The sequence below is a fragment of the Bombyx mori genome, chromosome 17 (assembly GCF_030269925.1).
Source record: "Bombyx mori chromosome 17, ASM3026992v2".
NCBI classification, from domain to species: Eukaryota; Metazoa; Arthropoda; class Insecta; order Lepidoptera; family Bombycidae; genus Bombyx; species Bombyx mori.
The window spans coordinates 3,663,237-3,686,664 of record NC_085123.1 but is presented as its reverse complement, the minus strand read 5'-3'; the positions used below and the strand labels follow the sequence as shown (position 1 = coordinate 3,686,664).

At 38.6% G+C, this 23,428-nt stretch overlaps 1 protein-coding gene across 5 annotated transcripts in view; it reads right to left on the bottom strand.

Annotated features, from left to right (window-relative positions):
• Positions 1-4,358: 4,358 nt before the first annotated feature.
• The window catches only part of FANCI (Fanconi anemia, complementation group I), a 33,522-nt gene continuing 14,452 nt past the window's right edge, over positions 4,359-23,428 (bottom strand). For 2 of the 5 annotated variants that reach the window (XM_012690033.4, XM_012690038.4), the window contains 16 exons: positions 23,157-23,361; positions 21,243-21,413; positions 20,178-20,281; positions 18,768-18,916; positions 17,629-17,805; positions 16,175-16,363; positions 15,130-15,344; positions 14,313-14,492; positions 13,529-13,656; positions 11,254-11,444; positions 10,483-10,638; positions 8,564-8,762; positions 7,368-7,557; positions 6,919-7,111; positions 5,947-6,064; positions 4,359-5,331 (listed from right to left, as the gene is read on the bottom strand). In XM_012690033.4, the coding sequence (XP_012545487.2) occupies positions 5,198-5,331; positions 5,947-6,064; positions 6,919-7,111; positions 7,368-7,557; positions 8,564-8,762; positions 10,483-10,638; positions 11,254-11,444; positions 13,529-13,656; positions 14,313-14,492; positions 15,130-15,344; positions 16,175-16,363; positions 17,629-17,805; positions 18,768-18,916; positions 20,178-20,281; positions 21,243-21,413; positions 23,157-23,361 (2,699 nt within the window). In that variant the 3' untranslated portion in view covers positions 4,359-5,197. 5 annotated transcript variants of the gene reach the window in all.

Below are 23,428 nucleotides of genomic sequence, written 5' to 3'. Positions count from 1 at the left end.
AGTGACGATCGCAAAAATAATAATAGTCCGAGCGAAAACATTACTCATGTTAACCCTTCAGCCGTCCCAACTAAAAATGTTAACTCTTTAAAAATGTTGCCGAACGTAAAAATGATAATTTTTTTTTCAACAAAAATAATAATTTGGATATGTTTTCTAGCGTCGACGGACATCTTTGCCGTAATGCCAATGCAAACGGGCAATGTCAAACATTAACCTGCGCGGTCGCAGAGGATTCAAATTTTGTTCATCAAAGATGTCCGAGCGACAGTAAGATTTGTATACCATTATTTGAAAACTATTGTGATAAAAACGGGACAAACCCGAATTTTCCGAAATATGGGAATAAGCTTGATGTAATAGGATTTGATTGTTTTTATGGTTGCGGCGGAGATGACGATCTTATGGGACCCCCTATTGGTCGTGACGTACGGCCGATTTTTAACATAAATATACTGGGTTTTGACGGCACCGCTTTAATAGACACAGCTGCAAAGCACTGCATCGCGGGTCATACGCTATATGCTCTCCTCCAGCAGAACAACCATCCTCTCCGCGTTTCCTCTCAACGAGTCAGACTTGCCGACGGTGTGGTGCGCATTATGGACGTTTTTACCACCACACTCGATGTACGCCTAGAGACGACAATTATTTCCACTCCATTCCTCATATTTCCTGAATCCACCAATAATGAAACGTTATTAGGAATAGATTTTATTACCGCAGCTGGAGTAGTAATCGACTTCAAAGAAGAGGTTTGGTTCTTCAGTGATGATACGATGGTAAAGTATAATCTGTGCTTCGAACCTAAGTCGCGCAAAGTTTCGTGCGCCGCTACAGACATCCTTAGGGATGACGAAGGTACTCACCTTACGCCAGCTGAGCGGCAAGCGCTCTCTGACCTACTGGACAGGCACGCACACATCTTCAGAGCAGGGGGAGGTCCAACACCGTTTGCTGAGCATCGCATCGAAACAGGTGAGCATGCACCAATTTCAGTACCTCCTTACTGTTTGAATCCTTCGAAGAAACCGCCTGATGGTATATTAGGGAAATACCATACCCAAGACCTTACCTGTTACCACGGTAATAAAGATTCCTTACCCAAATCTGTGATTCCTAAGAGGAAACGTGGACGCCCAGCTAAGGCTGTTGATGTCCTAGTCCAGGAGCGAGGGCGTTCTCCAGGACTAGAGGGGGAGTATATAGCAACCCTAACGCCTGCCGCGTCGGCAGCCGCGTCTGATCGCGCGCCGCGACCAATGAGGGACTCTCGTTGTCGGCTCCCGGCGCGACTCAAAGAGTAGCGACCGAACGGCTTTTCCTTTGGCAAGCCGCGTGCGCCCCTTTTCGTGCGCCGACAGTTCACCCGCAACCACCGAAGCATACACACGAGAATACGTCCGCACCTCGCTCGCTACCATTCCTTTTCGAACTTGTTTGTGGGACCCTCTGGAGTATTCATACCCAGTGCTCCAGCTGGACAACACAAAAAAATACTTTTTTAGTGATTTAAAAATACTTTTCGTTCCTAGCCTCGCCGGACGTGACTTAAAAATACAAATAATTAGTTGAATTTTTCAACGATTGCTTTAATTAGCGCTTGATTAACGCTTTAATTGCTTTAGATAAAAAAATTATTGGTATCCTGTTACTAATTTCAAACATTTATATAACATTTTATTACTCATTTTTCCGTTTAGATGAAATTTTGTAATTAATTGATTTTGAAACTACCTAATTTTCTTATAAACTATACGAACTACGCAACTACGAATTACGAAGCGAGACGCTATACTTTGTAGTGTTATTAAAACATGCTTTATTTCTTACTTATTACTTGTTAGGCCAGGATAAAATGTTTCTACCCTCCCCCCCAGGTACCCTCCATATTTCTGACTGTAGATTTTCTGATTTCAAATAATACCGTTGCAATGTATGAATATAGAATATGTGTTTAATAATATATATTATATTTCTTTTACCTTTACGTTAAAAATATTTAATATAATAATAAATAGCATAGATTTAAGAAAAAACATGTTTGTTCTTTCTTTATAACGATGCCTCAAACCATAAACTAAAACATTTAGTAACTATAGGTGCTTTGCACTACCAGGAACACGCAAAAATTCTAAACTCGTCAAATATTTCCTGCGTAGCATCGAACCGTTTCCGTTACAAATTCCCAACAAATGAGACGCAAGCCCGTTGTTTCCTGGCAGTTCATCATATTGAGAACCCTTCCAAGAAGGTTTGTTTCGTTGAAATATTGAACAGATCAAATGGTAAACAATTTTGGTTTTTTTTTTTTTTGCGTACACGAGTGAACAATCTCACGGTTCAAGGTTAAATGCATAGATTACACACTTAAGTTAAATGGTTGCAACAGTTTCAGGGAGAGCGCCGCTATTACCTGTGACGAGAGTGGACGAGAGCTCGAAGGCTTCATTATATTGTATCAACAATTTCTTGTATCGAATTAACAAAATCGTGGTATAATTTACGGTTTAATCTCGCGTTTATTAACTCCGACGCTCCGAATATTTGAAATTCATCAATATTTGAATAGCGTGCTAACCGCCATCTAGTCTTGTATAGTAATACTAATAATATTATAAAAAGGAAAGATTTGTCTGTTTACACACACAATACAGACTATTGAAGAGGCTCCGAAACTATTGAACCGATTTGAAAAATTCTTTCACTGTTTGGAAGCTATATTATACCAGACTGACATAGGCTATAATCTTTTTTGAAAGAAAAATTAGGGATCCTTACTAAAACTCCAATAATGTAACCCAAGGTGTAAAAAAATTAATTACTTAAAATATTCTTTACACCGCGTGCCCTGCGAAAACTATTGATGATAGAATAAAATAATGTACTACGACTTTGTAGAACACTTATTATTTACAAAAAGTGTCATGACAGCATATGTCTAACTATTATAGTTACGCCGCAATAAGTGTTCTTTTATTAAAAAAAATAAAACAACGTCAAATATCGTTGAAATTTTTGTTAAAGACCCTAGCGGAGCCGGCATGGGCCGCTAGTTTTATATTAAAAGCTTAACTTAGCATAAATGTAATTACGTCTGCGTCGCACGAAAACAGAAGTAAACGTTAAATAATTATGACAGAATACTTCGAGTTTTTCGTGAACCAAAGCAACGTAAATAATGGCAGCTCCGTATCAGGTTCAGTGGTTTCCGCGCATCAATACTGACCGCATTGACCGTGTAAAATGACAAAATTTAATTTTTCAGATGCGTTTTCATGAACACTGACGTTTCAATCATGATCATAGGTAATAAATACACTTATTGTCGCGGCGCCTGACGCGTTTAGCACAGCAAGCTAGCCAAAACATTTACTACTACCGGCACCGCGCGCTGACAGCATTCAACAACAGTCTGAAGATATCTCCCAATAATTATTATTGACAAGACCTTCCTTTTTTCGAGAAAGGTCACATTCCAAGATTCATCGACGAACAATCACAACCAAACCATTGTATAATTAAAGCAAGTAGCAAGAGGGCAATTGGTTTTATTAATGAAACAATAAGGCCACAGTGTCTCGCGTAGACACTTATTATATAAGCATTTGTTTTGATCATTCATCAGGTGAACTCGTCTGTCTAAGGTCATAAGTAAAAGTTTGATTCGTTTTTGTATTTTTAGGGCGAAGGGTGTAATTTTTATTGTGCTGGCTTTAGAACCGCATATCATCAGCTGATGGGTAATCATAATTTATACATACATACATATATAACATCCATCTCATGTGTCTTCTTATCGTTCATCTTCATCATCATTCATTCATTGATTATTCTTATTTAGATGAAATGAAAATGTAGTTATTCTTAAGTAAATCAATATTTTAAAATTGTCGGCCTGACGGATAAGACGCCTTATATACTCGATGCGATTAAGCCGCTATTCTCAAATAAATGTATTGCGTCCATTTAATTTCATTTAAATATTAAATTCTAATATATTATTTTTAATTGGCTATTAACAATCTATTCCACTAATTTACTGCGTAATATTTGTATACAATGAACAATATTCGCGGTGATGTCATTTATTCTCGTAGCTCTAACAGTTCATTATTTCGGTCTCGGCAATCCCTGGAATTCGTTTAGGTAGCAAGATAAAATAATTTATATTTATTTTTATTATTACGTAAATTACGACCTACCCAGCGTTAAGTGGATACCGGAGCCCATAAACATCACCAATTTTCAAGGTTTTTAATATTTCAAATATACACGTTAATTCGAATATGTACTCTTGAACGAATGTCAATAAAAAAAAAATAAGAATAGGTATAGTATATCTAAAAATAAAACTATTGTATACGAAAATATATTTATTTAGATCGTTCACAACATACTTATAACAAAACATGTTATCGAAATGAAATTGCTTATTGTTTACGCAGACTGTCGCAGACTATACACGTTTTACGAGGTAGCTATTGTCATGTCCACGCTTTATCTGAAGATATAATAACAACTGCAATTGAATATGCAATTTCGAAAATGGCACATGCCGCATATTTTGTCAAATACGTTTTTTCATATACATGTAGTTTTGAGGCTTACCACCTACACGTATTTTATAATAATTCCAGTAATTTTCAATGGCTGATTAACCAATGTAATTTTATATGTACAAAGAAGCAGATATGTTTCAAGCGCACGTCAAGTGAAGACTCGAAAACAGGCCAATTGGGACGCTTCGTCTTTAGTCGCGTCTAAACAAATGCAATAATAATATAACAAGTGCAATCGTTCCAATTATAGCTATCTTTTTTACTCACGCGCTTATCCCATCTTTTGTACTTTTCATTAATGCTACTTGTCAACATGTGTGTGCACTATATCGGTAGGTATGTAGATATATATGGCGCGATCAGATTTAAAGAGTCAGTTACTATGAAAATAACATATCTGTTGTATAAAAAATTATTGTAATTAACACTAAAATATATCTCAAAAGTTAATATTTTAAAATTTACACTGCTTTAGAAAATAATGTTTTTTTTCATTTCCTGAACATTTTACGTTTTCAGAGATGTGCCCTTTTCGAAATTGCATATTCAATTAACACTAATACTTCGAAATAATACTAGAGGCGTTCGTCCCAGCACGTAGTCATCATGAAAATGACCGTGGATTTAAAATCAATTTATATTCGTTTCCTTTTCTTCTCAGGGGTTCCTTCATCACTGTTCTCAGGTTCTCCCTCTTCTTCTAATTCCTCTTGATTATCTTCGTCTCCGGAATCTTCTTGCGTAACCACAGTACTAGCGTCGTGGATGTCTACAAGAAAATTGAAAAAATCATAGACTCGAATTAGCGATAAGTGACGACTCTACTCAGTGAGTCGCGATTCCGATCCGAAGCCGAGCCGTTTCAGACTGCGCCTGTGAGCTCGCGTCCAGTAAATATAGCATAACCCCTCGGGGTTACTAGCAATAGAAAGGCAAAAAAGGTAAGAAATGGTTTTTTACACTGGTGGGGTTACCTCTTGTGAGTCTGCACGGGTAGGTACCACCGCCCCGCCTATTTCTGCCGTGAAGCGGTAATGCGTTTCAGTTTGAAGGGTGGGGCAGCTGTTGTAACTATACTGAGACCTTACAGCTTATATCGTCTTCTCGCATTAAAACTGTATAATCTCAAAACTTACTAAATTTTACAGGAGTGTTTTAAAGGTTTAACTTAAGATATTTTTTATATTAATCATCTTTGCAACGTTTATTTTTTAGTTTTTACCAGTTACATTATCTGTCTTTTAAAGTAAGATAACCATTTAACATCAGGTGGGCTGTGAGCTCGTCCACCCATCAAAGCAATAAAAAAAAAACTTATTAATAAAAACTCTAATTTATTTTGTCTGTGGTCGATTTCCAGGTCAGCAAACTCAAGGATACCCACCCTCGTTAGTTCGGTCGGCGTCGTCTCCGTCGGCGTCGTGGAGCACCTGCTGCAGGATCTGCCCGTTGATCCTGAAGTCGCGCGACGTTCCCAACGACAGATATTGTTGCCAGTTCAACTGTTCAATACAATTCATAAATCTATACTAATATTATAAAGCTGAAGAGTTTGTTTGTTTGAACGCGCTAATCTCAGGAACTACTGGTCCGATTTGAAAAATTATTTCAACGTCAGATAGCTCATTTATTGAGGAAGGCTATAACCCACGCTAAGACCATAAAGAATGTTTCAAAATCGGGGTACTGTTCCCTTTTGAGAGCTTACGCTATATGTAGATATACGCCAAAGTAACTATCCCACGCGGACGAAGGCGCGGGCAAAGGCTGGTTTCTTATATACATCTTTCTTACTGGTGGTAGGACCTCTTGTGAGCCCGTTGTAACTAACATCAGTTTTTTTATTGCCCTTGTAGGCAGACGAGCATACAGCCCACCTGATGGTGAGTGGTTACCATCGCCCAGGGACTTCAGCAATGCCAGGGGCAGAGCCAAACCGCTGCCTACCTAGGTGGGCTCTGACCTCGTCCATACATCTCCCATCACACCGACGATAAGTAAGCTCACAGTAAATATAAAGTAGGCGCGCGAGTTCATGTCCATCCTGAGGAATGCGGTAGTGCTGTGAACTAGTTAATTATGGTAATATCGATAATAGCTACCGATTTAGTCAACAGCTGTCAATTTGGTTTAATGTAACATAAGTTAATTTTGCAAATTATGAAATAAAATAAATGTGGTAAGTAATTAGGTACTTATTTATTTCTAACATGTTGTATTAAAAAAACCAACCGTCAAGAACAACACTGGACGTCAGACAAACACGGGGAGGCGGGCGGAGGCGGGACGAGCTGTCCCCCGCGCGTCGCCTCTGGCCCCGATGGACATGAACTCGCGCGCATACTGTAGATCTCACCTGCGCCTTATCGGCCAGCAGTATGACGTGCTTGGCGTATTGCTCGGCCTCGTGCACCAGGCGCGGTATCAGCTTGGTGTCGCGCTCCACCCGCCGAGCCGAGACGAGCTCCTGCGACGAGCCCAGGTACGTGATGAAATTGTCCTTGATTGTCGATAGTCGCTTGCCGCTCAGTTTCAGGAGGCGATCGAAACTGTAAATTTAAATCAGACGAGGTCATTTTAAAATACTTCAAAACACGTTAGAAGTGTGGGCTTTGTTTATTTTGCCTAGAGATACAATAGCCAAAAATAGACAAATTGTCAGTCATCCTTACTAATACGATAGGTATAAGATAAGACCTGCCTGTTTTCTGTCACAAAATAAAAATAACGTTATTCAATCGCAATGTGCCTCAATGTATCTAAGACCTCTGCAGCAAAACACAGTAATAAAAAAATCAGACTTACCGCGCATTCTTTGCTATGGCAACACTGATTTGCTTGGCCAGTGTTGCCAGTAACGTATAGAGCCGCGTGCACGTGCCGAGCACGCGACTGCTGCTCGGACCCACGGAACAACGTAACGAGACCACCCTCGAAGTCCACGTCGTCAACTGGCACATATGTACCACTGTAGATTCGTAAATTTCATTGAGTTCTGAAAACAATTTAATTAATTAAATACATAAACAAAATCATCGGCTTCATTCTATAAATCACTAGCTGACCCGGCAGACTTTGCAGTGCCTCAATCGATAAATAAAAGACCTAAACTTTTGTATAAAATAAACTTAAAACAAACAAAAGAAATCCGTCCGACGGGGATACATATATACTTTTTTGTGTTTGTATTTGTAATTTAATATATAAATTTCATTGCACCTGCCACTATTTACTCGGCACTACCTTTGGTTAACTGGTAGACAATGCCTTAGGCATTAAGTCCGCCAATGTAAATAAATAAATAAACCAAGTTGCGACGAAGGACTAGTTATTTAATAAACTGTTATTTATACATATAAATAAAATTAGAGTGTCTGTTTGTAATATTGAAATAACCGCTATTTACTACATGCACATGAATATATATACGGTACATAGACCAAAATAACATTTTTTACAATTTTTGTCTGTCTGTCTGTCTGTCTGTTTGTTCCGGCTAATCCCTGGAACGGCTAGACCGAGTTTGATGAGACTTTCACTAATAGGTGGCTGATGATATAAGGAGTAGCTTAGGCTACTTTTTTTAGACTAGTTTCGCCCCGCGGCTTCACCCGCAGTTATTGTCGTACCGCGCGCAACATGGCGGGGCTCGCCTATTTCAATAATAAAATTTAATGTTTCCGAAGCGAAGCGAGGGCGGGTCGCTAGTATACAATATTAATGTTTTTTATTTTTATTTTTTTATTGCTTAGATGGGTGAACGAGCTCACAGTCCACCTGGTGTTAGGTGGTTACTGGAGTCCATAGACATCTACAACGTAAATGCGCTATCACCCACCTTGAGATATAAGTTCTAAGGTCTCAGTACAGTTACAACGGCTGCCCCACCCTTCAAACCGAAACGCAGCACGGCAGAAATAAGCAGGGCGGTGGTACCTACCCGTGCGGACTCACAAGAGGTCCTACCACCTGTAGTGTATGTAATGTCAGTGTTAGCGGACCTCTCTCGATCCTCAGTCGGGCGGTGGGCGTGGCGCGCGGCACTGCGGCGCTCAGGTCGCGGGCTCTGTGCAGCAAGTGCTCCGCGCACTGCATCCTGTCACTCAAGTGAACGCACAAATAGTTCAGGACCGAATGCACTGTGACGTCGGTCACTGAACCGAACAGCGTGCACGATTCGTTCCTTGATGTGTCTTCTTCCTATAACAGAGGTCATTAATACGCTTCATATTAGCTTCAGACGTATTTAGGTTAGTATGTGACGGAATCTTTGAACACGATTTTGACCCCTTTTCAAAACGCGGATTAACGAAATTTGTGGTATACTTATTAAGGACCGATGACAATTCAGTATTTTAAAAAGAATAAAAAAATTGGAATTCAACTAAAAAATAAATAATAGGTTAAGAAAACTAACAAAATAAGCTTTTATAGAAAGTTCAACCAAAAAATAGAAAGTAAATTTTAATAAATTTAAATTGAAAATAGTATAAAAAAAGATATATTTTATTGTAAAAAAAAGCGTGGGGTGCATGGTGTTATTAGTTACAAATATTTTTCTGACAGATATGAGTAGAAGAATTGTTATTTCAATATCTTAAAAAGCACACCACGCTTTTTTTAAGTAAAATATATTTTTTTTTTACACTATTTTCAATTGAAATATATTAAAAAATTTTTTCTATTTTTTAGTTGAATTTTATATAAAGCCTGTTTTGTTAGTTTTTTTAAACTTATATTTATTTTTTTGAAATTCTTAACAACTTAAATGATGGGTTAGTAGTAGAGGGAAGCCGTTCTTTATTGCTAGGTGTTTAGACGAGCTCACAACCCACCTGCTGTTAAGTGGTTACGGGAGCCCATAGACAGCTACAACGTAAATGCCGCTACCCACCTTGAGATATCAGGTCTAAGGTCTCAGTATAGTTACAACGGCCGTCCCACCCTTCAAACCGAAACGCATTACTGCTCCACGGCAAAAATAGGCAGGTTTAGTAGTCAGTGTGTCCTATTCCCAATCGATCAGTATCTTGTTACGCTCTTATCTTCCAGTTTTATTGAACGAGATCGTTCCAAGAGCTCGCGGCCCATTAAGTGTTAAATAATATGACCCTTAGAACCTGATTGACATTTTCACGACAGAACTAGACAGGATTGATAATCACTTGTTTTGCTTCGCTCTTAGCTTTTGATTATCCGATATCAATAACACAGGAGACAATTCTAGCCCGAGGCCATTAAGCGTTTAACTTCACTGATATTGTCTGTGGGCTCTAAGAACCACGTCAAACTCGGTAGCGGGTGGGCTAATCAACTGGAGATAGCATAAGCCCGCACAGGTACATATCAGCACTCTACCTATATCTGCCGCGAAGAGGTAATTCGTTTCAATTTGTAGGGCGGAGATAGCCGTTATACTATACAAATGAGACTGATCCTACAGTATTAAAGTTGTTATTGTTACGCCGGTAAGAGTTACACCATCTATCGCCGAATAGTCGAACGAATATCGAAGGATCCAGAATGCTCGTGAATAACAACGCCATCTATTGACAGATAGCAGAAACTACGACTAGAGATGTGTAGAACATTCTCGATGATTCTAGGGATGGGGTATCGGCTATAAAAACGTTGTAGGGATGGCGCGCAGTCAGTCAGTAATCGGAACTACTCGAAGCGAAACAGCGAACGGATCTCCTGAAGCGAAGCGGAACAAGCGAATTGAGAGTTTTAAAGTGTTTGTGTGAAGTGTTTAAATGTTTTAAGTGTTGAATAGAGTTTTTAAGTTGTACTTTGGTGAAATTTTAATTATCCCGAGCCCCAGCGCGTAACATTATGTACACGGACCCCAGTAGCCAATCGCACACCGCTAACGCTGTCTAGACATGCACCAAAAAAAAAAACAATTGTTTCCACTTACATCAATCTTACCGAGAGATTCGGTGAGTTTCGCCAGCAAGTCTTCCAAGAACAGCGTCTCCTGGTGTTCCCGACAGCCGGCCGCCAGTAGCGCGGGCAGCATCGACAAGCAATCATGATACGTTTTCCGCATGAAGTCTTCGAACTTTACTATAACCTGCCAACAATTATAAAACAATTTAATGATGATGCTAACGTGTCCATGGGATAACATTAGCTGTGGCACGTACAGTGAGCTGCAAAAGTGTATGGATATAGTAATCAAAATAACGTATCGTATAAATCTTTTTTTTTCGCTTAGATGAATGGACGAGCTCACAGCCCACCTGGTATTAAGTGGTTACTGGAGCTCATAGACATCTACAACGTAAATGCGCCATCCACCTTGAGATATGTTCTAAGGTCTCAGTATAGTTACAACGGCAATCTATAAATAACAGTTTTATATTTGGACTAAATTTTGTTTTTCATGACGTTTCATGGCGCATTAAGTAGTAACTTAATATTCATTAAAATTTCAATTTTTTCAATATCTTTTTTAAATTTGGACTGTCATCGGTCCTTAATAAGTATACCAAATTTCGAGTTAATACGACGTTTTGACGGTGGTCAAAATCATGTTCAAAGATTCCGTTACATACTAACATACATACGTCTGAAGCTAATAAAAGCGTATTAAAAATGTCAACAATTTAACACATTGTACAACTGACTTCGCACCACTGTTTACTGAGCATTTGTTTGAATTAAGATGACATTTTATGTTGCTTACACTTGTCATCTCCGGTGTAGACTGTACTGGTTGCTCCAGCAGCAGGCTGGCTGTGTTCACGAGACCAATTATCAGTTTCTTAGACTCGTTTCCTTCTGCGAAGGCTTCCTCCTCCATTAACGTCAAAGAAGCAAGTATTTTCTCTAATATAAGGGCCATGCACGCAGACGGCACAGTCTCCGTTTGGTCAGCTGTAACATTAAAAATAATTTTGGTTCTTTTATTACTTTGGCTTATGATAGTGGCAGCGTTATTAACGCAACTGGATATTCTTTGTAAACTGTTTTTTATCTACGACCAGCCGTACTGGCCCGCTTCGCTGGGTATTTAAAATTAACATTATTATTTATTGTTATTATTATTAGGGAGTTCGACACTCATATCCATTAAGTACATGTATTTTCTACATGGATACCAAGTTTCAAGTCAATCGGATGCATGGTTCAGTAGTTACGGCCTGGCCACGGGGATCGGCGGTGCGAACAGCGAAGCGGTGGGCGAGGCGACCATTCGCGCAGCACCGTTTGCAGGCCACGGGTACTCACGTTCGCCGCCGCGACTAGTAAGGAAGTCCGACAGCGAAATGTCTATATCGAAATTATCTCGATATTGCTTACAAATTAATAGTTTTTTGGTTCAGGACCTATTATTTGGAAAAGATTGTGAAGTACATGATTTGAATAAGAATCGGAGTATACCTATACTTAGATGGAGAATTCCACAAGAAGTACGAGAAATACTTTGGGTGGCTAGACTTCCAAATAGCTGGTCTAGCTAGTATTTCAGCTATTTTATTTTTTTATTGCTTAGATGGGTGGACGAGCTCACAGCCCACCTTGTGTTAAGTGGTTACTGGAGCCCATAGACATCCACAACGTAAATGCGCCACCCACCTTGAGATATAAGTTCTAAGGTCTCAAGTATAGTTATAATGGCTGCCTCACCCTTCAAACCGAAACGCATTACTACTTCACGGCAGAAATAGGCGGAGCGGTGGTACCTACCCGTGCGGACTCACAAGAGGTCCTACCACCAGTAATTACGCAAATTATAATTTTGCGGGTTTCACTTTTATTACACGATGTTATTCCTTCACCGTGGAAGTCAATCGTGAACATTTGTTGAGTACGTATTTCATTAGAAAAATTGGTACCCGCCTGAGATTCGAACACCGCTGCATCGCTCAACACGAATGCACCGAACGTCTTAACCGTTAGGCCACGACCAATTTTGAAGGAATAACATCGTGTGATAAAAATGAAATCTTCAAAATAATAATTTGCGTAATTACTGGTGGTAGGACCTCTTGTGAGTCTACACGGGTGGGTACTACCACCCTGCCTATTTCTGCCGTGAAGTAGTAATGCGTTTCGGTTTGAAGGGTGAGGCAGCCATTATAACTATACTTGAGACCTTAGAACTTATATCTCAAGGTGGGTGGCGCATTTACGTTGTGGATGTCTATGGGCTCCAGTAACCACTTAACACAAGGTGGGCTGTGAGCTCGTCCACCCATCTAAGCAATAAAAAAATAAAATAGCTGAAATACTAGCTAGACCAGCTATTTGGAAGTCTAGCCACCCAAAGTATTTCTCGTACTTCTTGTGGAATTCTCCATCTATAGGTATACTCCGATTCTTATTCAAATCATGTACTTCACAATCTTTTCCAAATAATAGGTCCTGAACCAAAAAACTATTAATTTGTAAGCAATATCGAGATAATTTCGATATAGACATTTCGCTGTCGGACTTCCTTACTAGTCGCGGCGGCGAACGTGAGTACCCGTGGCCTGCAAACGGTGCTGCGCGAATGGTCGCCTCGCCCACCGCTTCGCTGTTCGCACCGCCGATCCCCGTGGCCAGGCCGTAAGGCGCCGCATTTTGTATAGAATGCATGTCTCACCAGCACTCCACTCCACTTGGACGCCGAAGTGACGCAACGACGTTGCTGCAATTTTCTATTGCTTAGATGGGCGGACTAGCCCACGGCCCACCCAGTGTTAAGTGGTCACCGAAGTCCACAGACATCAACAACGTTAATGTAGCCATTTACTTACCTTAAGACATGAGTTCAAGTCTCAGTTTTTACAGAACAACCACTGCCTCACCCTTCAAATCGAAACGCATTACTGCTTCACGGCGAAAATAAGCAGGGTGGTGGTACCTACCTGTACCTACCACATATCTAATTATAGATGACAGTATAAAGTTCTTTATTATTGTACAGATATAATCATTGTTTGAGACAATGTTCAATAAAATTATAAACTCACTGATCTTCGGAAGAAAGAAATCCAATTTAAAGGAATAATTGTTGGAGAACAGCAAGCTTAGACACAGCCTGAAGACCTCGATACAGTTTACGGTGGTTTGATCGTCGAATTCACACATCTCGCTGAACCTGCCAAGTTAATTTTGTTTTTAACAGTCTTTTTCATAAGATCCACCTTCCAAAAACTGTCAATACTTGGTGGTATTCTCGAGTCAAACGTCTGCTAGAAGCAATACCTATCACAATATCTAAGCCCTGCCCACTTTGTGACACGATTTTGACTCTTAACAATATTGGAATAATGGCTAGTTGTACCCTTCAAACCAAACTCTACAAACAGGATTTATAAGTAAACATATTTCAAAATCAGACATACAGTCACATTTAACATGTTTTTTTATTTATTATTTAGTGAACTCTTATACTTAAGCCGAACATACATATGTACCTATCTATGTATATATAGTTGTTCGATAGCTCAGTTTTATGATATTTTAAAGATTTAAAGAATTACGGACGTACCGCCAACTGCTCAAAGACTGGTTTTTCAAATGTTGCACAAACTGCGGCAACACGTAGCGCTAGTGTCGCGCTCAGTAGATTGCGCGAGTACCGGGCAAGTTGGCGGGAGATTTCAAAATGTAAACCCCAAAACCAAAATAGTAAATCGAACCCCGAAATAGTAATGATTTTTAATGTACACACAAACACGAACAATATACGTCGCGGCTAAGCCGAAGGTCTCCAGATAAATAAATATATAATTTAATTATTCCCTTACTTACCTACAAATACACCTGCTGTACATGAGCCGGCACAAACTGACAACGTGCGTGGCCACGTGGTGTTTCTCCAAATTGTTTTTGGATAGGACCGAAACGATACATCGTAACGTCCACACGTGGAAGTCCCTTCGGGCACGAAGTTGGTTGCGTTGATCCGACGAAGTCCAGGGAACGTGCTCACTGAAAACGTTTGTCTTAATGAATTAATTATTCGACCGGGTTATGACCGGTTTACGAGAGCTGGAGGTGCTAGAAAGAGAATTGCGATTTAAATTAATGGAATTTAATGTTTTTCTAAATACTTTTTTTTTTTGCTACAAATCGAAGAAAAAAATGTAGTTTATGTTAAGATAATTTATTCAATTTTAGCATTAATCTTATGGGTGCTTGGAAGGCAATGCAAGACTGAAAGACGTCCCAGACGTTCGCTAAAATATGTAATGCTAAAGTACAATTCTTTTAAGAAACATTGTTCTATCAGACAGGGAGTACCGTGCAGCATTTGGGGGCTACCGCAATCCACAAATATCGCTTTCCAACTTGAGGTTGGCGCCTCAAAGAACGAGGTCCAAGTCTGGTCTTATTCTGTTTAAAATTGCCAGTAATGTCACCAGTCCGCGTTTTCAGGGCGATTCTAGTCCTGTGTACAAAATGAGCCACAATATATGTACTACGGTAGGCAGCGGCTTGGCTCTGCACCTGGCATTGATGAAGTCCATGGGCGACGGCAACCACTCACCATCAGGTGAGCCGTACGCTCGTCTGCCTACAAGAACAATAAATAAAAACTAAACAATGTTAATGATTCCGAACATACGCATAGAGTAATCCTGCGATCCTAACGCAGAGCTTCAAGTCCCACAGACACGGCAGCTGTTTGAAAGCGCTTCCTCTGTCTTTGACCATATTCGAAAGTTTCTTGGGGCTCTTTGATTTGCCTTTCTGACTTTTAGGAGACTTTTGACTTTTAACCGTCGAATCTTTCGTTTCGTTTAAGGATTTCCTGCGCTTTTTCGCTAACTTTGATGGTCCCTGAAAGTGGTAAACTTTATTTTAATGTTTTTTTTTATTTATCAAGGCAATCGTTCATCCAATCAATAGTACCAATGCATTATGTTCTGAAGAGCTGTCGTCTATAAAAAAACTAACGTCTTGTCTCAAAGTAGACGTCAGCATTTATGCTGCCTTTTGATTCTTATATCACATTGTAAAAGTAACAACGAAGGGAAATCTTCTATCGAGCGGATGTAATTGCTCGGTAGACCGAGGCGACGCCGCGACGGTCCTAATTTTAATTATGCAAGCTTATCTTGAAATTGTCGTAAGCGAGATTCAGGCATCTGTCAAATATCTTGTGTTGTGTGATGGCTACCGTCACAACTTGATTCAGTCAACGTTGAAGCGAATTGTTAAATTGAGTAAGAATTGCCGCTTATAAAGTCAGAGCATTACAAACATACTGTTGAAACTTTAAGAGCCGTAGTAACATGAAATTTACTGGTGGTAGGACCTCTTTTGAGTCCGCACGGGTAGGTACCAACACCCTGCTTATTTTTGGCGTGAAGCAGTAATGCGTTTCGATGTGAAGGGTGGGGCAGCCGTTGTAACTATACTGAGACCTTAGAACTTATATCTCAAGGTGGGTGGCGCATTTACGTTGTAGATCTCTATGGGCTCCAGTAATCACTTAACACCAGGGGGGCTGTGAGCTCGTCCATCCATCTAAGCAATAAAAATAATAATAAAAAGCACGCACGGTGGCGCGCTAGTAGTCTACTAGTGGGTGTAGTTCGTTTATTTAACTATAGTTAAATTGAAACATTTCCGGCTTTATGAAGTTATAACACATAGACGCAACATACCTTAGTTTTCTCCAGCAACTGGTCACACTCTTTGTAGAGCCTGTACACAGTACCCGCGGCTTCAGTGCTGTCCGGTCTCCATTGCATTATTTGATAAGCGATCAGAGTTTCGTATATCTGGAGCGTCTGTTGTACTTTCAAACATTTGGCCTTCGATTCGGGCGTTAAGTCGGAGAGACCTGGATCTTCCTGGAAATTAATTAGTATTGTTACGCCGGTAAGAGTAACGCCATCTATCGCCGAATAGTCGAACGAATATCGAAGGATCCAGAATGCTCGAGAACGCCATATATTGTCAGATAGCGGAAACTGCTACTAGAGAGGTGTGGTACATTCTCGATAATTCTAGGGATGAGGTATCGGCTATGTATATATGTATATGTATATGTATTTGTTGAAATCGTCCAAAACACGTCATTATGAATCCTCCCGACCCATTAACATTAACATTAACTTTACTTTTAAACTCAAAGTTCGCGAACACATCCACAGAAAACTGGAAGAATCATCTCCAAACTAGTTTATTTCATTTTTCAATTATTATTATTATATATATATATAATATATATATATATATATATATATATATATATATATATATATATATATATATATATATATATATATATATATATATATATATATATATATATATATATATATATATATATATATATATATATATATATATATATTTACTTTTAGCCATTCTTAACTATAATACTAAATTGTGTATTTTCATGTGTATATTATTGTGTGTAATTATGTGTATGTATGTATTTTACTATTTTATACATAGGTATATTGAATTGTAGTATATGTATTCTATAATACTGAGATATTATTTTAAGGAAGATTTTTGTTTTGAGTTTGTTCTTTTTTTTTTTTTGTTTTGTTGTTGTTGTTTGTTATTTTTTTGTCAATGCACCTACCATGCATTATCTCTGCACCACCCTATGGTCGACTGGAAGAGAATGCCCATGGCATTAAGTCCGCCTGTGTACAAGTTTTGTTTTGTGCATAAAGTATAAATAAATAAATAAATAAATTAACAGTGCTTTTAGGTACCACAAGCACCGGTCACCGTTCTCGTCGAAGCCCGTCGTTTGAGACGAAGGGCTCGACGAGTAAATTAACCCTCAGACACAGCCCAATGAGTGTCTCGTCGGATCTTCTCAGTGGGTCGCGTTTCCGATTCGGTGGTAGATCCTGCGAAGCACGGCTCTTGCTAGGGTTCGTGTTAGCAACGTCGTCAGGTTTGAGCCCCGTGAGCTCACCTACTAGTTAAGGCGACGCTGAAATAGGCTCTCGAGGCTATCAGTTTAGGTAAAAAAAAAATATGTATTTAAATATTGTGATTTTGAAGTGATGACTAAGCGTTCCGAGTCTACATGCGTTAGCACTAAATTTTATGCACGCAAGTTTCATGAGAATTCATTATGAAATAACTATACCACGCATATCTGCCCCAAGTCGTTGCTGGCACACAGCCCCTCCATGATTAGATTTAGTTTGTTCTTCAAAAACGTGCTACCGGATTCCGTGTTACTGGCGAGGATGTCCTCGTAGTCTTCCTCCAGTTCTGGCTGAAGGAACTGACATATGACGTACAGGAGATTGGATATTGGTTCCTGGAAAATTTTAAAGATTTTTAGTGATTTTCTAGTAGGCAGCTATAACTGTATACGTAACAGAAGCGATGACATACAGAAAGACGACCATTATAAAAGTGCTCATCTCTTTAGACAGGTAACGCATCACGCCAAAACGTCGCTCATGGACCAATGCTAGGAGCAGAGCCAGGCCGCTGCCTACCGCTTATTTAAACAGTTTTATTTTTGTGCTAGGGAGACAGTGTACTACATCCAAGAACGAGGTCAACGTTCGCGAGCTTCATACAAACGCCTACGTTGAGGGAAATAAGTATTATTATTAGTATTAAACGGTAGGCAGCGGCTTGGCTCTGCCCCTGGCATTGCTGAAGTCCATGGGCGACGGTAACCACTCACCATCAGGTGGGCCGTATGCTCGTGTGCCTACAAGGGCAATAAAAAAAAAAAAAAAAAAAAAAAATAGACAGAGCACTCCTACAAATTTCTATCAAAATCTTTGAACACTTGTCTACTAATCGTGGTTAATGAAGGCCGAGGTCTCAATTATATTATTGTACTCGTAGTACATACAGTGACCATCCCATACTTCAAACACAAACACGTGACAGCTTCAATGCAGAAAAGATAGCATGGTGGTGACCACCCGTGCGGGCTCATGAAAATCCCTGCAACTAATCTTATTGCACAAACCGCGCTATGACGCACACATATGGAAATTACGTACTTTTTCAGGAGAAGCGTTTGAATATTTAACGTCTTTTTACAATTTTTTAGTTCTTCTCGACTAAGGAAATAAAATGATAATAGTGTTAACAAGGTGGGTGGCGCATTTACGTCGTACATGTCTATGGGCTCCAGTAACCACTTAACACAAGGCTGTTAGCTCGTCCACCCATCTAAGCAATAAAATAAGTAAAAAATGTTCTAAGGCGATACCAGACAGCCCGTTTCAGAGTTTTAAATAATATTTAAATACTTACAAGTAGCGTTGCGTTTGTAGCGCCAATTTGAACGCACTTATCCAACATCAAAGAGTTGTTATCCGTTAAATATTTACTTAGATGTTCGTACAGTAATTCCATTATCAATTCGTGGAGGGCGATTTTTTCTTGAGAGCAATCGTAGATCTCTGAAACATTGTAAAATTTCGACCATCTTAATGGAATCACATTGAACAAACAAAAATATTTCAATTTAATTAAAAATAAGTAAAATTATTAATTGTTTTCCAATTTTAGTATTAATTAATTTGCACGTACAGTTATTGAAGACTAATTTGTAATTGAATATGCAATTTCGAAAAGGGCACATGTCGCATATTTTGTCAAATACTTTTTTCAATAAATGTAGTTTTGAGGCTTACCTACACCCATTTTATAATAATTCCAGTAATTTTCAATTGCTAATTAACACCAAAATATATCTCAAAAGTTAATATTTTAAATTTTACACTGCTTTAGAAAATAATCAGTTTTTTTTCATTTCCTGAACATTTTACATTTTCAGAGATGTGCCCTTTTCGAAATTGCATATTCAATTATATTCTATCTTAACATAAACAGAGAACAAAACTAGCATTTTAAGCGAAGCACGAATACATATCGTTTTAAAAAAAAACAATCAAATGCAAACAAAATTACGGGGTCAATGACCCCACTCATCTACACGTAACAGTGTTGCTCTGTGCAAATATAAATTATTACGTTCTAACGGACTTTTTGACGGGAACGCGAGGAGTGAAGTTGTGTGATTTGTTTTATTTTCTCTATTTAGGATTTCTTCAGGTTTAAATGTGTAACTTAGTATCTGTGAAAGTCCACAAATGTGGGAAAATGTAACAAAGCCGCTGAACGTAGCTTCTCGGGATCCTCCAAAAGTCCACTGAAAAAATCTCAGTAAATAACCACCATTTTATTGAGATTATATTTCATTTCATTTAATTTCATCCCAGTTGATTAATGTCGCAAATTAATCATCTTCATTTCATTCCATAATTCACTCCATAATATCATTTTTCATAAAAATATGAATATAAATTAGAATAAGACATGACTTAAAGGTCTCAGTTACCAGGTCATAAAATCCCTTAAAAAAAAATCAATAAGGTTTCTTATTGACATTGATATTAGACTTCAATTACAATAGCCAGCGAATAGCATCGCTGTGACGTGCTATTAAGTCGAAATGCGCAGTACGCATGCGCTGTATAAAAATAATTTAAGCTTAACTACCGTTACCACATCACTACGATGTCTGTGACATTATCCATGATCACAGTTTAAATTAAGAATAGGTCAATTGTAGATTTAAATTTTTTGTTTTTCTTTATCTCATTACGGGGTGCCAGACAACAGTAAGCCAAAAAAATCTACTTGTATAATTCCGCTTACTTGTATAAAGCAATTCTTTGACAAGGGCATCTTGCATAAGACACCTGCGTAGTATCGACACGACCTCCATACAGACTGCTTCATTGCGCACTCTTGAACTTACTCTGAAAAAAATGTTGTTAGTCAAACCAAGTGATTCAATTAATAATGATAAACTGCTTTAATAATAACACAACAAAAATAAAACATAATCTAAAAATCAGTAAATGATCACACCTAATGATGCATGACGTTTACTTGATTTTTGTAAAGTTTGTAAAAAGATTTAAAAAAAAAAAAAAACAAGAACTGTTTGAATATCTACTGAGAGATGAACTATAATAGAATGTATCTTTCCTTTTGCATGTTGCTAGCTATAAAAACTAGTAACAAAAAAAGAAAGAATTAATGTAAGTCCTCGGCGATTGTCGATTGCTAAAATTCGCAGCAACCAGTAAATTTAAGGACTATTAAAAGCATTTCCTATAGCCAATTGTTTAACCTGTTAACGGCTAAACAATTACTGGAACTCATACGTTTGATCATGATAAAGAAATCATTCACTATTAATACGCTTTTATTAGCTTCAGACGTATGTATGTTAGTATGTAACAGAATCTTTGAACATGATTCTGAGCCCCTTAAAAACGTCAGATTAACTCGAAATTTGGTATACTTATTAAGGACTGATGATAATTCAATATTAAAAAAATATATTGGAAAAATTGAAATCCAACCAAAAAATAGAAAATAAACTTTAATAGAATTAAAAATAGTGTAAGAAAAAATGATTTTATTGTAAAAAAAGGGTAGGGTGATTTTCAGGATATTATCAAAATAACCCTTCTACTTATGTCTGTTCATAAAATATTTATAACTACTGATGCTATGCACCCCACACGCTTTTTTTACAATAAAATCATTTTTTCTTACACTATTTTTAATTCAAATTTATTAAAATTTATTTTCCTATTTTTTAGTTGGATTTTCTATTAAATCGTATTTTGTTAGTTTAACTATTATTTATTTTCTTAATACTGTTCCTTAATGATACACTAGATCTTGATTGAAGAATGAAACACTCACGCCGTGCCCTGCTGCGAGGCGTGGAAGTCGACGGCGATCTGAGTGAGATAGGAGTTAGCGCTGTACTGCTCACTGCTCTCGGCCTGGCTGCTGGACAGGGCGCGCGATAGGCGGACGTGACGCAGCACGGTCAGGAAACCGGACAGGGCCAGACAACGATGACACGAATCCCTGCCGAAATAGAAATCGATTTTTTAATTTTAGGAAAAAAACCTACGGTAGGAACCTCATCCGTAAAAATATCGATTTTTAAAAAATCCTACGGTGTTAGAGGTGGTAGCCTAGACTAAAAGGATTTGCATCATCTTTTTAGAATACAATTATGATATCTGATATTCCAGATACTCTTAACATGTCTTTATTCAAAACAGGCTTAGAGCATCATGTAATAAAAATAAAAAGAAACCCGCAAAATTATAATTTGCGTAGTTACTAGTTGTAGGTCCTCTTGTGAGTCCGCGCAGGTACGTACCACCACCCCGCCTTTTTTGCTGTGAAGCAGTAATGCCTTTCGGTTTGAAGGGTTGGGTAGCCGTTTGTAACTATAGTCGGATTTTTTATTAGACGAAGTCAACTGACGTTTACTGTGTTGTCAGTTTTTGATGAAATAAAAATAGTGTTGTGACAAAGAGAACGATTGAAAAAACTCCTGAATTAATGAAATTGCCTCGATTGTCTAGTGAATAGTTGGTGTGCCGAATTGCCGATATCGGGTACGGGGTTCGAATTTTAGGCGTGCATTGTACATACCAACGAGTTTTCGACGAAATATTATGTTCCTATAGTATCTACCTGTATTGAACACCAAGTGTTTTAAACATTAAGAAAAACATTGCGAGGAAGCTTGTAAGACGGTCCTATTTCCAATACATCATATAGTTGAAACTATAGATGTATCAAATATAACAATTATAGGTAGGTAATGAAAATAAAAACAACTGATTGTAGTTACATACTACTAGTAACATATATTGGAGCACTTTAATATAATTTTATTGTAAAATATAAATAATATTCTTTTATAGTTTGAAATTAATGATTAACTCTTCACACCCATTGTTCATTCATGTGATTGAACGAGAACTGAACGCATCACTATTACTTTAAATATAGCAACATTATTTCGCAAAGTGACATTAGCTACTGTCAGCTGGCTTCGTCTAATTAAAAATCCGACTATATACTGAGACCTTAGAACTCATATCTCAAGGTGGGTGGACGGCATTTACGTTGTAGATGTCAATGGGCTCCAGTAACCACTTAACACCAGGTGGGCTGTGAGCTCGTCTACCCATCTAAGCAATAAAAAAAAAATAACGATTCTGGTGCTTAGTGATTACTGAAAATAATAAACTAAACCATTTCGTAGTAACATCTCATTAGAAGCGGCATTATAGTGACCAACTCAAGTCTGCATTCTCCCCAACCACTCACTAGGTGACTATATCAATGTTATGATTTACATAATTTTATTTAATGTTATGCAGTATTTCGTGAACACACGTTACATACATCGATCAACAATTCCCGATCCTGCGGACAGAATGGAAAGCAGTCGACGTCGCCCAAAACACGTCAATACGGATCCTCCCGATCCACTAACGGTGCTTTTGGGTACCACAAGCACCGGTCATTGTTCTCGTCGAACCCGTCGCTTGCGACGAAGAGCTCGACGAGTAAACTAACCCTGAGACACAGCCCACTGAGTTTCTCGCCGGATCTTCTGTGGATTGCGTTTCCGATCCGTTGGAAGATTCTGCAAAGCACGCGTCTTAACAACGTCGTCAGGTTTGAGCCTCGTGAACTCATCTATACTAGTTAAGGTTACGCTGAGATAGCTTCTCAAGACTATCAGCTTAGGTAGGAAAGACAAAAAACAATCGACATTCTAAATACTAAAAACACACAACGAACCTTGAATACAATCCCTTGCGGCACACCATGACCAAGGTATCCCTGGTTCTGGTACTGAAGTTGATGAGAGGGCGTACTGAATCGAGAACGGCCGCGCTCAGTCCGTAGTCGCCACCGGAGGGCTGACAGTTCTCTAATATCGTGCTCAGCTCCGAGCGACCCTCCACGGACGCCGGCGTTAGCTTGCACAGCACGTACAGACAATCTGTTCAACAAATAAACAGTTTAGTAAGCAGTAATGCGTTTCGGTTTGAAGGGTGGGACAGCCGTTG